General features: G+C 37.0%; 1 protein-coding gene across 1 annotated transcript in view; it reads left to right on the top strand.

The window, feature by feature from the left end:
- Nucleotides 1-15,918, top strand: part of LOC121736834 (plastin-2) — a 70,475-nt gene that overhangs the window by 38,496 nt on the left and 16,061 nt on the right. Inside the window, exons 2-9 of the mRNA XM_042128256.1 lie at nucleotides 3,126-3,212; nucleotides 4,380-4,523; nucleotides 10,005-10,086; nucleotides 10,983-11,136; nucleotides 11,661-11,824; nucleotides 13,542-13,651; nucleotides 14,514-14,708; nucleotides 15,600-15,813. Coding sequence (XP_041984190.1) covers nucleotides 3,126-3,212; nucleotides 4,380-4,523; nucleotides 10,005-10,086; nucleotides 10,983-11,136; nucleotides 11,661-11,824; nucleotides 13,542-13,651; nucleotides 14,514-14,708; nucleotides 15,600-15,813 — 1,150 coding nt within the window. The remainder of the gene's footprint in view (nucleotides 1-3,125; nucleotides 3,213-4,379; nucleotides 4,524-10,004; nucleotides 10,087-10,982; nucleotides 11,137-11,660; nucleotides 11,825-13,541; nucleotides 13,652-14,513; nucleotides 14,709-15,599; nucleotides 15,814-15,918) is intronic.

Here is a 15,918-nt window from a genome sequence, read left to right on the forward strand (position 1 = left end):
GGAGGCAGCTCATACCTTCGAGAAGATGGTCTGTCTAGTGTCTGGTATATTATAACAAAAAATAATGAAAATTGACTTTTATTAATGTGAATGAAAAGATATTTTGTTTCCAACACTTCATTTTGCGCAGAGTAGGTAACACGTTTCTAATTCCCATTTGTCAGGAAAATTGACGTTTACTTCCGACTTAGTTTGGATTATTCACGCTTGTGCAATAATAAGTCATATTTAATTGCCAGTACCACTGACATAAAATTATAACGTGATAGAGGTAGAGCATATTTGGACTTAATGAAATTAATCCTTATGTAGTTGGCATAAGAACTCTGACAGGGGCATAATAACTGCGGGCGGAGTGTAGCGGTAAATTTTTACGATAACTACGTGACCGGGTGCTTCGCTGACTGCCTAGGCCTGGCTATAAACGTCCCATGAGCCTCGTAAACGGAGCACCCTGTAGTACAGGGCGTTATAGAGGATTAAAATTTAAGGGGTAACGCTAGTACTCTTACTAGGCGATAGCCGATAAGATAACCAATGTACCAATATTATAAATGCAAAAGTAACCTCGTCACGTCCAAACTGCTGAACCAATTTAGCTTTTTGGGATGGAGATCCTTTGAGTCTCGAGAGAAGACAGGACTTTTTATCCCGAAAAGTGTACATGAAAAATGTACGGTTCCCGCGCGATAATCGAATTTTGTAGCAACGGAGTTGCGAGCTGTATCTAGACTAGTAGAAATATTTCTCTACACATTCGTAATTTCCGATATTTGTCTATCATAATTCATAGCCCAACGTAAAGACAATTTTTTTTAACGAGCAAAAAGATAAGTCGCAAGTGCGTAGCCGGTCTTTGATAATATTATGTCATAATGTACCAGCATCATTTTGTAATATTATTGTGTTAGGTTATGTCTCCCATGGTGTATCCTTTATAACACACACTTGGCGTCATAAAATCCTAAATAATTCGACCAACGCGACGTATAAGTTACGAAATATTTAGGCGTAGCTTGTATGTACAGGTGGTCTACATAATATTATGCGACCTTGTGTACGCCGGCATAGTATGTATGTATGTATGTATGACACTTTCTAACCGATTATGTAATGTTTTAATTACTGATGAATATGTCATAATAGTTAACTGTACTTTTCATCTTAATCGGTGCAGCGGTTTGGGAGGTTTTGTTTATTCAAAATTCAAATTATTTATTTTAGACTTTTATCCATATTTTAGTGTTAGTATAATAAAGTTATTTTGAGGTTTTATGATGATTAGAGATTTCTGCGAATAAAGATATATTCGCTACAGTTTTTTTAGGTGAAACAATGATATGAAAGTTGAAACAGTATTTAAAATAGTAGTTTTTATTCGTGGATCTTTAATTGAGTGAACTTTGTACTATAACATATAATAGTAGATAATAATGATTAAAGCTATTATACTATTAATCATCATATCGATATTATGATAAAACTTCTGAGTATTGAAACGTAAATATAGCGTTAAGTAGTAGTTGTGTATTTTAACATGTTATTAACTTTTAAGTGTTCCAATTTGAAGAGTGACATTAACAGTCTCTAACTCAAAAGTCAATGAGTATCACAATTCACAACACTAGGTATATAGTAAATAATTAATAATAATTTGTTTAAAATACTCCCTATAAATTATTATTCTCTCTCTATCTACAAAACATTACTTAGTTTAAACACAAACAATGGTGTAAACTTAGCTTTGTAATAAAATAATTTATTATCATTTAAATATTTTTTAACTTATCCAGTTCAATCGAAATTGTGAACCTTTCATGTGGATTTTATTTATGGTTACATAACTTACTAACTATACTATATACGTTACTAACATAACTAACTAGAAACTAAATTTTAGTATCCCTACCAAGTTTTTCAGAAATTACGTTCCAATAGATGTACCTACCTCTAATACTTACCATCGCTGTAATTCTTTTTTATTAAGGGCTAGTTCTCAACTAAATGAATTCTTGAGAAATAATCCTTCCTTTGATGTATTCTATACTAAGCCTTATAAGATAAGACAGTCGTTAAGAGCTCACCTGACTCTAAAAATCAAACATCGTCCTTCTCTTTTCACACTCACGCCCGTCTTTCATATGCCAGGTGAAAAAGGACGGACGGAAGAAAAGACGAACTATAATGATTATGAAAAAAGTGTTTTGAGCAAATGTAGGTTTTATCAATACCTTTTAGATATTAAAAAATATTAAAGAAAAGACGGCAAACTTCGAAGGTCCAAGCAAAAATGTGTCTAAAACAAGGTTTTTTGTAAAAAAGAAACTATCGAGCATTTTTTGAGTAATCGTGTTTTCGTCTTGAGCATTTAATCTTTATGAACTGAAGTTACTTGTGTAAAAAAATCAGTTTTCTAGACCTTACAGATTTTGAGATCTAGGTTAAAGTATTTAGTCAAGTTAGGGTCATATGGGCTCTTAACTAGCTCATTTTTTGAAACTTGGTAAACTGTCTCTGAACTATTTACGGTTATTAATCTAGTTTAGTGATAGCCTAATTATAACCTTAAGCTAAGTTTATTAACATTTTATTTACATTAATATTGACTATCTATTGTTAACTTACTTAAACCATGAATAGTGAATGCTCTTTTTCATCTAAATATTAATTAGTTTGTAATTTTTCTTTGTTTGTTTTTATGTGCTTGGTTAACTCGGCAAAATAATTTGTTTACACTTTTATTTTCAACTATTTGCGAAAACTTTTAAATGGCTTATAGTAACGATAATTAGCTAAGTTAATTTATAATAATAGCTGTAAGTTTTTCGAAGAAATAAAAATAAAAATAAATAAATAAAATAAAAGCAAAAGTTTCTCTTAATAAATACTAAAAATAACAGATTCTAAATACTTATTATTTAAACCTGAAATATCCACCAACAATCCCTAAAACTGCATTATTTTAATTGCTTCATATTGAACGCTAACTTTGCCGCAAACAAGCGTTAACAAGTACCGAAGAACTCGCTAATGACCCTTAACGATCTAATGAGTGACCTCTGATGCATTAAGCCCTATTGATTGACCTAATGAATGACCTCTAATGCAGCAATTGACCTTTGCAGCTGGACACGAGCGGGAACGGCTACATCGACCTTAAAGAGCTGAAGGAGGCGCTAGACAGTGTTGGCTACAAGATACCACAGTGGAAGGTGAGTGTTTCCTTATTGCTTACTAACTGTTGCCTGTGACTTCGGATGCGGCAGCACATAATAATAACAATAAGCCCGCAGGGCAGCTTGTGGCGAACTGTTGGGGAGTAGCGACCCAACGAACCCGAGTGCTCCCAGGGAAGCCCCTGTTCTCCACCTCCGGCTTGCCTTCACCAGCCGGCCGGAGTGAACACTGACGGAGAATCAGGCCCTACCTCTGCCTTGCCTTAACCGGCCGGTCAAAGTGGAGTCGCAAGAGCTTCGGCTCGGAGGGAGGATGTGAAGCGTAAGTGGCGAGTGGGCGACGTGATGGGACCCTCTGAGGGTGCAAATGATCGGCGTTTAAAGTCCAGCGACACCTCTCCTGCCTCAAGCCGCTCTGTCAATGTTGCCGCCTCGGTGCACCGTGCGTGCGGCCATTTTGAGGGGCCCATTCAAAGAGTTGGCGAGTCACCGTCTGCCAACTTTATGTTACTGTTTCCACGATGTATCGGCAGACGACATAGTTCTTCCATAATCCATAGTCCCAGTTACCCAATCCACTAGCACCTCACCCTAGGGTTGCCAACCATACTGTTTTAAACAGTATTATACTGTTTTTCATTAAATTATACTTTTTACTGTTGAAGAAAAATAAAGTATACAAAATACTGTTTTCAGCATCAAAATGTCAACACTTTATTATGGCGTATTAAACCAAGACGCTCAGACTTTTTTTTAAATTTCAAGTTAGTTTTGACAGAAGCTCTAATTAATTCCTCGATCGTACTGTTCATTTTACTAAAATACTGTTGAAAATACTTCAGAGATCTGAATATACTTTATTTCTTGCCAAACAAGATGGCAACCCTACCTCACCCCCATAGCCCGGTATAATTTCTAATATCCATTCCCTGTAATGGTCCTACACTGGCCGCACTACACACTAGCTTAGGTACAACATAGATTTATCAAATTTTTTATTAGTTTCGTAAAAGACTTAATGCAGTAAGAACACTGGAACTGTTAGAACATTGGTAAAAAATCCGATCACTGAATCTACATTTTTTTGGCGTTGAGTGTTGACTGAAAATAAAACTCTAAACAGATAGCATAGAGTCGCAAATCGAAACGTTGAGGGTTTCTTTCCTACTTATTTTTTAACCTTTCTACCATGTTGGTTCTCAGGTGCGATGTATGATCGAGGAGTACTACGACCAGAGCGGTCCCCGCGGCCGCGGCGTCAACGGCAACGTCAACGGCGACTCCCGCCGCAACGGCATATCGCTGCACGAGTTCGAGGAGCTCTGCGCCAACCTCAAGACACAGCAGGTGAGTAAGAGAGAGAGATGGATGGAGGGAAAGAAAAAAAAAGTGAAGGAGGTGGAGATGAGGAATTATCGGGTTCAGATAATATACGACTCTTTTCGTAAGGACCAAGCCTGCATTGTGGCGTTGCAAAAACAATTGTAATGCTGATAAGTTGTAACGCGGTGTTGTGGCTTGGCCCTATGGGTACAACTACAGAAAACATAACATTAGTACAAGTCGTAGGTATAACCTAGAAATCATAACTCTGTAACTACACTGTGAATGGAAACATAGTGCTTTTTGTTGTCCATGGATGGATGTAGTGTTGCAAGATGCCTTGATAAGAATAGCGCATTTAAAAACAGATATATAAAATCTTTGAGAAAGGCTAGCTAATCATTGACAGACACCTGCAAGCTATTAAACGCCGGGTTAATAGCTTGACATTCGTTAGTTTTACAGCTAAGTAAAGGCAGTTTAGTACCGAGCACCTTTCTATAATCTGCTCAATGCTGTTTGTTCAACAACGGTTTTTATCACACCGCACCAAGATTTTCAACACGGCCGTTAATTTTCAAAGTCGTAAAACAGCGTTCAAACTATCAAACTATTTTTCCTGTAACAATACCTTTATGACAACCATATAAGGATCAATTCTGAGGATAACTTTAAGTCTTAATCCTCTGTGCTCTTAGGTCACTTAACCCAATTGAGATGCTGGCCGCGTTCGCTTGGTCTTGTCCTTGAAATACGTTGTCGTATGTCCAATTGAATAGCCACATACTTAAGTGCCACTTAATTTGATGTAGAGGTCGTAATGTCGTAAGATTTGTTCTGACAAGATTAAAGGATATCGTAGATCCCATTTAAACCAGATGCTCATGTTTTGGTCAAAGATTTTCTAGACAATTAATTCTTAATATAATGTTTGGTAACAATGATTTTCTATACTGGATATTATACTTTTATGTATAAAAATAAAACGTTACGCAGAAAATTTAATTGTCTCATTTAAGGATTAAGGGTGACTTCGCTAAGACATTTGAGTAGATAATTTTTCCGTTTCTATCAAGAAACTCTCATTCGGTGTAAAATTCTCTTACCAGGGCTGTAGCTAGAGTCAAATTTGAGGTAGGGCAGCATTGGTTACAGGTAGGAAGTAAAAAGAATATCATAATTATTGATCTATCCTCGGAGCATTAGCCCCTAAATCAATCACCATTCACCATGTACACAAATTTTTGCTTGCTACAATAATTTCTTTTATCTCAAAGTATAAACAATGTAATAATAAAAATTATTCTTCGTTTTTGGTAGGTATTTTAAGGTAGGGCATTGCCCCACAATGCCCCCCTCTAGCTACGGCCGTGACTCTTACCCATACAATAATTTCTTGTGTAATTCCATAATAGAAGGTCTTCCATCTATTAGCTTTATCTTTTCTAACATTTTTAATATATATTTAATTAAACTGTATTACGCAATTCAGATGATGGTGCAATAGAAAAATACAAATAAGAGTCATGACTCATGACACACATATACTCTCATTCATTGTAGTCTTCCTTCCCCAATTATGTTTTGGTCACGTTTTGTGGAAATATGAATTGGAATGCATGTTTACGCGCGTGCTCTATGCCTCTACTGTTTATAAGATGGGGACTCATTTGATATTACATCCAAATATTCTGCTCCCTTTTAGACGTGGGAGAGCCATGCTTCGGCACGAATGGGCCGGCTCGACCGGAGAAATACCACGTTCTCACAGAAAACCGGCGTGAGACAGCGCTTGCGCTGTGTTTCGCCGAGTGAGTGAGTTTACCGGAGGCCCAATCCCCTACCCTATTCTTCTTCTTCCCTACCCTCCCCTATTCCCTTCCCATCTCTATCCTCCCCTATTACCCTATTCCCTCTTAAAAGGCCGGCAACGCACCTGCAGCTCTTCTGATGCTGCAAGTGTCCATGGGCGACGGATGTTGCTTTCCATCAGGTTTTTTTTTAATGAAATAAGGGGGCAAACGAGCAAACGGGTCACCTGATAGAAAGCAACTTCCGTCGCCCATGGACACTCGCAGCATCAGAAAAGCTGCAGGTGCGTTGCCGGCCTTTTAAGAGGAAATAGGGTAAAAGGGGAGCGTAGGGGTGGGAAGGGTGACCCGTTTGCTCGTTTACCCCCTTATCTCATAAAAAAAACATCTTCATCATTTCTGATATCCGAAGCAGCCAATGGTGTTTGGAAAATTCAAGATTCTCTACCTTTTTGTTAAAATCGGAATCGTTTTGTGCAGTCCAGTGTGTGTGCCACCGGTCAGGTCGGCCTGCGATCAGTTGGACTGAATCGATCGGCCTCATTGTATTTAGTAACTTTATGGCCGTGTTCAGATGTTAAAATGAAATTCATTTTACGAATCACATTTGATAATGGATTCATCGCCAATTTGGTGTCATCAATGCTTGTAATATTCACAATATCAGACATTCATTATAAGCACCTACTCTCACACCTACATTCCAAGTATATAAATTAATATTTCTCGCGTGCAAAGTAAATAAGCTGATAATTACATTCCTCGATGTGACGCAAGTGAACCTCAATTAATTGTGACACTGTGACACAAATGTCGAACTGCTGAACACGGTTAATCGTAGCGACAGCTCACGAGCTGTATCGAATGGATTATGGGTCAAGAGTTGGGAATTTGTGTTGACTTGTCATTTGCGGAGATGTGGGTTAGTTAACCCTGGGTTATATCATAATTATTGTAACCCTTTTTACGAAAAATTGGGAAACGTAGGTGCATGAAATTTTGTACAGTTATAGTTTATATGGTGAAGGAGTGCATCGAACTAATATTATTTTGAAATTATGCTTTTATCATACATTTTTTTAACAAATAAAACATTACACACACTACAACACACACACATAAGAAATGACAGATTTTTGAGTGACAAGCCTAATGTACATACGAATTATACTCTTTTATTTATGGTTGAAGTCTGTTGAGTGTTGACAACAAGTTGATAAATTGAAAATGGATTACTTATAGTTTTTTTTATTGAATCTAAGATACAATTAGACATACACGGCCAGTCTGAGATCAGTTAAGTCTTAGAGACAAGAGTTGAAAAAAATGATAAAGTCAATATTTTTTACAAAATATAGGTAGTAGTCCTAATATCGTTGAAACTAAGGTCGAATTTCGACCATTGGGCGATCTCTAGTTATGACTTAATATATTGTGTTTAACACTGCAGTACACGCGTGGACTACCATGCTAGACCAGGGTCACTTTTTAAGCAATATTTTTTGAGTCAAGCGTTCTAGAAACTTGCTATTCGAGGTAATCCTCCTTTAATAAATTTGACAAAATTCACAGTAACTCCTGCAACCGGACAGTTGATAGAAATAATAGTGATTTAGCATCAAAAACGCTGGACGCTGGCTAGTAGTCCGCGCGAGCATTGGTGTACTAAATTCAACCATGTATGTTTTTATTAATTATTGATTTATAATGTTTTTATTGTTTTTGATTAAATATATTATGCATTATTACTAAAATGCACTTATGATAAATCGATTACAAATACCAAAATTTGATTTTTTAATAAGATATAGTGACCTATATAGATTGACGTCCTAAGTCCTAACCATATTATGACTCACCAGAAACATAGGAAAGCTAACCTAATTGTAAAAAAATAATTTAAAAATAGATAAAAATTAGATATTTAACTTGTGTTGAGTAAAAAATAAACTAAGTATATTGTAGTTTTTACAATGGAAACCTAGCGCCACCAGTGCCAAATTTCTAATTTCCTTGTCAGGCTTTTTATGTAAGTTTTGAAATAGGAAATTGTTATCTAAGTTGGTTACTGTAATTAAATAACCGATCAACAGTCATACATGTGACAAATATTATCCTGTTTTGCGAACCCTGGTCTGGGAGTCACACTTGTATGAAAATGTGCTAATCCGGTGACTTCTGAAGTTTAGGGTCGAATATTCTTAGAAAAAAATAATCAAAATATAAAAATAATTGAGTTTATAAATAGAAGAGGTAACTAAATTTTATGTAGTATAGTTTAGGATGTTGCCACCGATTTTGACTAATGTGTAGAGTTTTTAGATTCTCCTCACACATAGAATAGACACATTATAATATTATTATCAAATATTTTGCCGCGCTTTAGTGTAAAATTAAGGTTTTTAGATTTAGGGTTGAGTATGTAAGGTTAGAAACTTGACTCTACATGAGATCTCACTACTTTTTGATACGACGAACTATAATATTATTATATTCTCATCTTGGCAACATTTTTACATGAAAATGTTTTTGGTGGGATTTTAGTTTCATGAAAGGAATATACATGTTTGATTTCAACGGTACGATTTTTGTCACATTTTCATAGAAATTTACAAATTTGTTTATTTTTCAGTAATTTAATAAATAATAAAATAGTTTTTAGTTTTAAAAGTAAGTTAATTAATTACATTTTTAATTGTATATGTAATTTTAATTAAAAAATAATTTATTATGAATACAATTAAGATTTTTAGGCCTACCATGGTAGGCCACGCGAGTACTCGAGTAAAAAACAGGGGCGCGTGTACTGTAGTGTTAAAGAGCCAAAGACTCAACAAAATGTTAAATGTTGTACTAATGTAAGCGTATTTTAGGAATGATAAATAATACGAAAAAGTAACTGACCCAAAAAATGCTGTACCTATGGACATTGCACACAGTTTACGTTACTTGTCTGAAATCTGAATACCCTAGTCCAGAGATGGCGAACCTTTTCGTATACATGTGCCCTTTTTCTGAAGAAATCTTCAGTTAAGTCACAAACGTGCCATTAATATTTATTGTAATTCTATTTGATTTTAAAAAAAATCTAATTTGGTGCCCACCATGCACAGTAGGATCTATATTCACTGTTGGTTAAAATGATGTCAATACTAGTTTTGGGACCAGTTTCGTGCTCTAAATATTTTATGTCGTTGTCCTAGCTACGTTTTTATGACAGCAACTCGCTAATATGGCTCTACCCACATACATAGATCAAGATAGATACCGCATGTGTATGTACTTCGCGTGCCATATCGCGCTCCCAAACGACGAGCAATGCTCGTCTTTCGAAAGTCTGTTATCGGAATCGGACGTCAATCGGAATTTTGAAAATGCCTAGATGCCTAAAGTGCCGTATTGAGCTGTAGAAATCCAAATAGAAACGTTGGCCAAGATAATAGACACGTTTCTTATCATCGATACGTCACAGTAGCTAGGAAAAAAGTGGCACGCTCGTTTTCATACAAATGGAACGACATGCGGTATCTATCTTGATATATGTCTGTGGCTCTACCATATTTGAGCAATCAAGCATAATTGTTATTATTCTATATTTTGTTCTTGCCGTTAGTATTTAAAGTGACTTTTATGTATATTATGCTACGAAATATTATGTATTCATTTAATTAATTTATAACTATGTATTTTTCAGGTCGCGTCCACATTCAAACAGGCCGTCAGTAAAAAGGAGAATCTGGAACACCTGGGCGGCATGAGCGAGGCTTCCAGTGATGGTGAGATGCATTACTATTGACAACATCGTAAATTAGTAACCTAAATGACGAATGCATCATCAACATCGTCATAATCATCAGGCATATCAATCACAACTCAAAACATAGTCCTACCCACAGAAATAAATCAAGATAAACGGCGACGGCGTGCGTTGCTAAGGAATTGATCGTGTCAATGTTTGCTTTGCTTTTAGGAACAAATAACTTACCCGTGGAAAGAAATACCTCCTTTTGACCGATTCACTTTCGTACTTCTATTTTTACAATTAGACTGCACAATGAGGCATTTTTGCACAACCGCTCCGGTATAATCAAGTCGAGACGTGCGCGCTGATAAAATGAACATTCAACAAATCTTGCTCACTTGTGCAAGATTGAAACACGCGTACTCCACCCGCTTAGCCGTTCTATCTTGATTTATTTCTGAGGTCCTACCCAACCATACCAAATCTTGGGCAAGAACCGTTTGGGCAGCCTTTATCCATCTACTGCCACTTGCCAGTCCTCTTAGGGTCGTCGGTGCATCGAACCGCAAAGCACTACGCCATTGACCAAAAGAAGTTAAGGGTGGGTTGCACCAACTTACTTTAACTATAACTTTAACCATAACAAAATGTCAAATGAACTGTCAAATCCCTGGTAAAAGTCCATAATGGACGCCATATTTGACGATAACCTTAACCTTACTATAAATACGCCTCTGGTGCAACCCACCAACCCTCACTTTTATCAATTATCTGTATATTAGTGATCGAAGATTATCTGCTCAAAATAAGCTGAATGAAACCTTATTATCAGTGCTATATAGTTTCCTTTCTTTTATTATATAATTTGATACCAACATCTTAGGCCAAACCTTATTTGCAAGACAATAAAGTCCACTTTTCTCTCCACAGGCACAACCCACTCCGTCCGGCTGGAGGAGCAGATGGCGTTCTCCGGGTGGATCAACAGCAACCTGGAGCACGACCCCGACCTGCACCACCTGCTGCCCATCGACCCCGAGGGCAAGCGGCTGTACGACAAGCTCAAGGACGGCCTGATACTGTGGTGAGTACACACGACTTGGAGGTCGCTTGACAAAACTGGAGGAGTCCAGTAATGTGTCCCGGACCACAGTCTGATCAGTGATCATTGATATATTAATAGCGTGACAACGTTGTACCCGCCCCGCTTACTCCTTGCCCGAAAGAAGCCTAAAAATCCCGAAAGAAATCTTGATAAACCGTTTATGTCCTTGAGCGTATTTGCATATGTCGGCGTCCTTCAAAATATATATTAACTGGTAATCACTAACCTAGTAACATTCTTACTGCCTAGGACTAAGATCTAACCTTGATTGATAAAAGATTCGACTCATCTCGTATCAAGATTTACGCCCGCACTCAGACATATATTTAGTTATTACTTAACTTTAATTCAATGAAGGGTTCGATAGAAAACTTTTGGAGGATAACTCAACATTTTCATTTTATTAAAGACAAATAAGTTTTAAATGTCTCTATATTGCGGCAATACAAGTTCTAATATAAAATCAATATTGAATATACTAACATTCGATTCAAATTTTCCAGCAAAGTCATCAACCACTCGTGTCCGGACACGATAGACGAGCGGGCGATCAACAAGAAGAACCTGACACTGTACACCAAGCACGAGAACCTCACTCTGGCGCTGGTGTCCTCGCAGGCCATCGGGTGCAACATCGTCAATATTGACGCACATGATCTTGCTAAAGGTATTGTCAAGTTTCTGAGGGTTTTGACAGAAGTTTATCTATTCAACAGCGTTGCGGATTGGTTAAAAGCGCTAGTAAATAAACTTTAGTCAAGAAACAGGGTTGATGGATAAGGCAATGAAGCTGCATGTTCAAATTTTGTGTGCACACATGCACACACAATTTGAAGATATGCAGCTTCGTTCATTTCATATTAAATTGGGGCAAAAAATGAGCAAGCAGGTCACCTGATGAAAAGCAATAACCGCCGCCCATAGACGTATAATACGTTCTCTTCTTGAAGGTTTGCAGGTCGTATTGGTCCGGAAATTTCGCTGGCGACTGTTCAGTGTTCATACCCGAGATTTTTTAGTCCTATTTATATTTAGTATTTCTTTTATTAAAGTGCAAATTGGTATTCTCGTGAAAATTTGATGTTGTTGGTTTGACATATTGAGAACATCACAACACAGTACAATAAGGAACGAAAATAATTTCAAAATCATGTCTCTAACTTATCAATATCATGTTCATCATGTTATCATAGTAACTAAAAGTTATAAAAAGTAATAAAATTATTTTTATTGCCTCGACTGTTACTCGTGTACATATAGTTCCATGTAAGTTTATACTTGTTACCAATAAAATGTTTCAGAACTATAAATTAAAATTTTGTGCATAAACATTAATTTTTACGTTGGTCTTGGCCTTATTCTTATCAGGCAGATCTCAAGATCGTTGAGAACAATTCACACAGATACAGTTATAAATATAGCAGGGTTGACCTTAGAGCATCCACTTTAGTAATTGTTGCAATCTTTTCATTGTATGACGAAGTAGTAATTTACGTGACATTACAATAAAATTATGTATACCAAGGAACATGTATAAGAAGTTTGCTTATTTCTGTACAAAAAAAGATTTTTAACAATACACAATTATACTGTATTGTATACTGTAAGTCAGAGCACCTAGAATAATACATTTTTTTCTTATAATAAATATTACTATCGCGCTTATATGGCCAGTCACGTAAGCAAATTTGGAAGTATTTTTAGGGTTCCGTACCCAAAGGGTAAAAACGGGACCCTATTACTGAGACTTCGATGTCTGTCCGTCTGTCTGTCTGTCTCCAGGCTATAACTCAATAACCGCAATAGCTAGACTTCTGAAATTTTCACAGATTGTGTATTTATGTCGCCGCTATAACAACAAACAAAAACAAAATAAAATTAATATTATAATCCCGTACAACAAACATAATTTTTTTGGCTTGTAATTAATAATGGCAATAGCTAGGTTCGCCGTACGTGAAATTTTCACAATATCCTTGATTTTATCTGTACTCTAATAATTCATAATAAAATTAAAATAAAATAAATATTGAAGGGCCCATACAAAAACACAATTTTTCGCCTATTTTTCCTCTATAATGGTACGGAATCCTTCGTGCGCGGGACTCGCACTTGGCCGATTATTATTTAGAATAATAGCAATGAGAGTGAAGAAAACAAGTCGCAATAAGCCAATCTATTCCTATTCTCCAACTCTGCCATTTTATTCAATATTAATCCAGCTTTTTTTCGAACAATTAATGTAATGTAAGTTTTACATGTTTTGTGAATACCAATTTGCGAGTTTGATATGAAAAAGACTGAATCAAACTAGGAACAAAGCTACCATTACTCCGTATCCATGCAATTACCACAGCTATTTGATAATGATGTTCTAATTTTAGGCAAGCCCCACTTGGTTCTGGGTCTGCTGTGGCAGATCATCCGTATAGGTCTGTTCAACCAGATCACCCTGGAGCACTGCCCTGGACTCACCGAGCTGCTCAATGACCAGGTAAGGGCAAAAGTCAAAAGGGCTTTGGTTAGATATTATTTTACTTGTAACAAAATTATGTAATGTTTGCTCATGTTTGCGTATTTTGATTTTTCTTTTTTGCACTACATATTTATTTTTAAAAAAGGCAAGTCGCTGTAGCCCTGACGTCACTGCGACCCATGAGGATCTATTGTGACTAACCTTCGCACTAGAGTATCATCCCAAACCCAATACTGCTCATAAATTGAACGATATGGTTGGTGTTGGTGCCACTAATTTCCTCTGTGGACTGTGGATGAGTATTCGTGGCGACCAAGCAAGCACTACATATTATACAATATACATGTAGTCATGTATTGTAAAGAAATGATAATATTTATACATAGAAGCGCCTTAAAATCGCTTCTTAAGTAACACGTTTTTTACAAGCGCATATTTCTGCAGAGTCGAAAATATATTTTTCGTATTTAACATAGTTATTATTTAACGTAGTTATATCTTAGTGAAAGCTGCGTGGAGTTTCTAACAAACCTCACTTATAAAACACAAGTGTGAATTACGTAATGTCCAATGCAAGTTGTTTTTTTTTATTATAAAATTGTGGCCGTCTATGGACTGTTCGTCCATATCCTTTTTTTGTTATTTTATTATTTAGATTTTTCGCACCAAGGATAATTGAAATAATAATTTTTATTTCAATGCAAGTTGTTAAGAATTGTTACATTACATAAATTGTACTTCAAACTTACTATTCACCATTATTCTCACACCTTGCATATTATATAATTAGTTTTTATTATACGTAGCATATAATATATCAAAGTATTATATTACTTATCGCCATCCTTCTCACACCTTACACCTTATACTTATTTCTCAGGAGCGCATAGAAGACCTTCTGGCCTTGTCACCAGAAGCGATCCTGCTCCGCTGGGTGAACCACCAGCTGGCCAGCGCGGGGGTGACGCGGCGCTGCACCAACTTCCAAGCGGACGTCGCTGACTCCGAGATATACAGCTACCTGCTGAAGCAGATCGCGCCTGATGATGCTGGAGTCACGTTGGATGCGCTACGGGTTAGTATACACCTTCCTTCTCGAGATATACAGCTACCTGCTGAAGCAGATCGCGCCTGATGATGCTGGAGTCACGTTGGATGCGCTACGGGTTAGTAACACACCTTCCTTCTCGAGATATACAGCTACCTGCTGAAGCAGATCGCGCCTGATGATGCTGGAGTCACGTTGGATGCGCTACGGGTTAGTAACACACCTTCCTTCTCGAGATATACAGCTACCTGCTGAAGCAGATCGCGCCTGATGATGCTGGAGTCACGTTGGATGTGCTACGGTATACACCTTCCTTCTCGAGATATACAGCTACCTGCTGAAGCAGATCGTGCCTGATGATGCTGGAGTCACGTTGGATGCGTTACGGGTTAGTATACACCTTCCTTCTCGAGATATACAGCTACCTGTTGAAGCAGATAGCGCCTGATGATGCTGGTGTCACGTTGGATGCGCTACGGGTTAGTATAAAACTGTGTGCATAAACTCCACTAAGTTAAGCTGGTTAGCACAAAAAGACGTTAGTAGAAAAAGCAGACAACAGTTAAAAAAATGCCGTTTTATGCATCAATGGAGGCGGCCGGAAAAATGATTTGATATAAAAAAAACTGGATTTTATGTGTAGCCAGATATAATATTAGCTACCTAGATGATGAAATAAGTTACAAAAAATGAGCTATTGACCTTATGTTATAAATTAATTATCTGAATTTTCCACTTAGCGTTTGTCTGAAGCAATACATTTGTAGCGGTCCCGTGACGTGATATGCCACAAACAATGACTTCCAATATAATAATTATTCTTCAATAACGTTGTTGTTACTGAAAAAAAAAAATATTCTTATTTTTTTGTTATTTGGATTCTTCTTATTATTATAAATATAACACGACCATTTACAGGAGACGGACCTAATGCGTCGTGCGGAGATAATGCTGCAACAAGCGGCGCGTCTGCGGTGCCGCGCGTTCGTGACGCCGGCTGACGTCGTCGGCGGGGTTTACAAGTTGAACTTGGCCTTCGTCGCCAACCTGTTCAACCAGCACCCTGGGCTACAGCGGCCTGAGGCTGGGGAACAGGATTACCACCAGCTGGATGAGACCAGGGAGGAGAAGAGTAAGTGGTTTTGTAAAATAAAGGGGATGATTTTTTTTAGTTCTTCGTGATGTTTTCAGTAGACAAATAACATTTTTAAGTGAAGAAATATATTAGAACTATGTT

The sequence above is a fragment of the Aricia agestis genome, chromosome 19 (genome assembly GCF_905147365.1).
Source record: "Aricia agestis chromosome 19, ilAriAges1.1, whole genome shotgun sequence".
Lineage (NCBI taxonomy): Eukaryota > Metazoa > Arthropoda > Insecta > Lepidoptera > Lycaenidae > Aricia > Aricia agestis.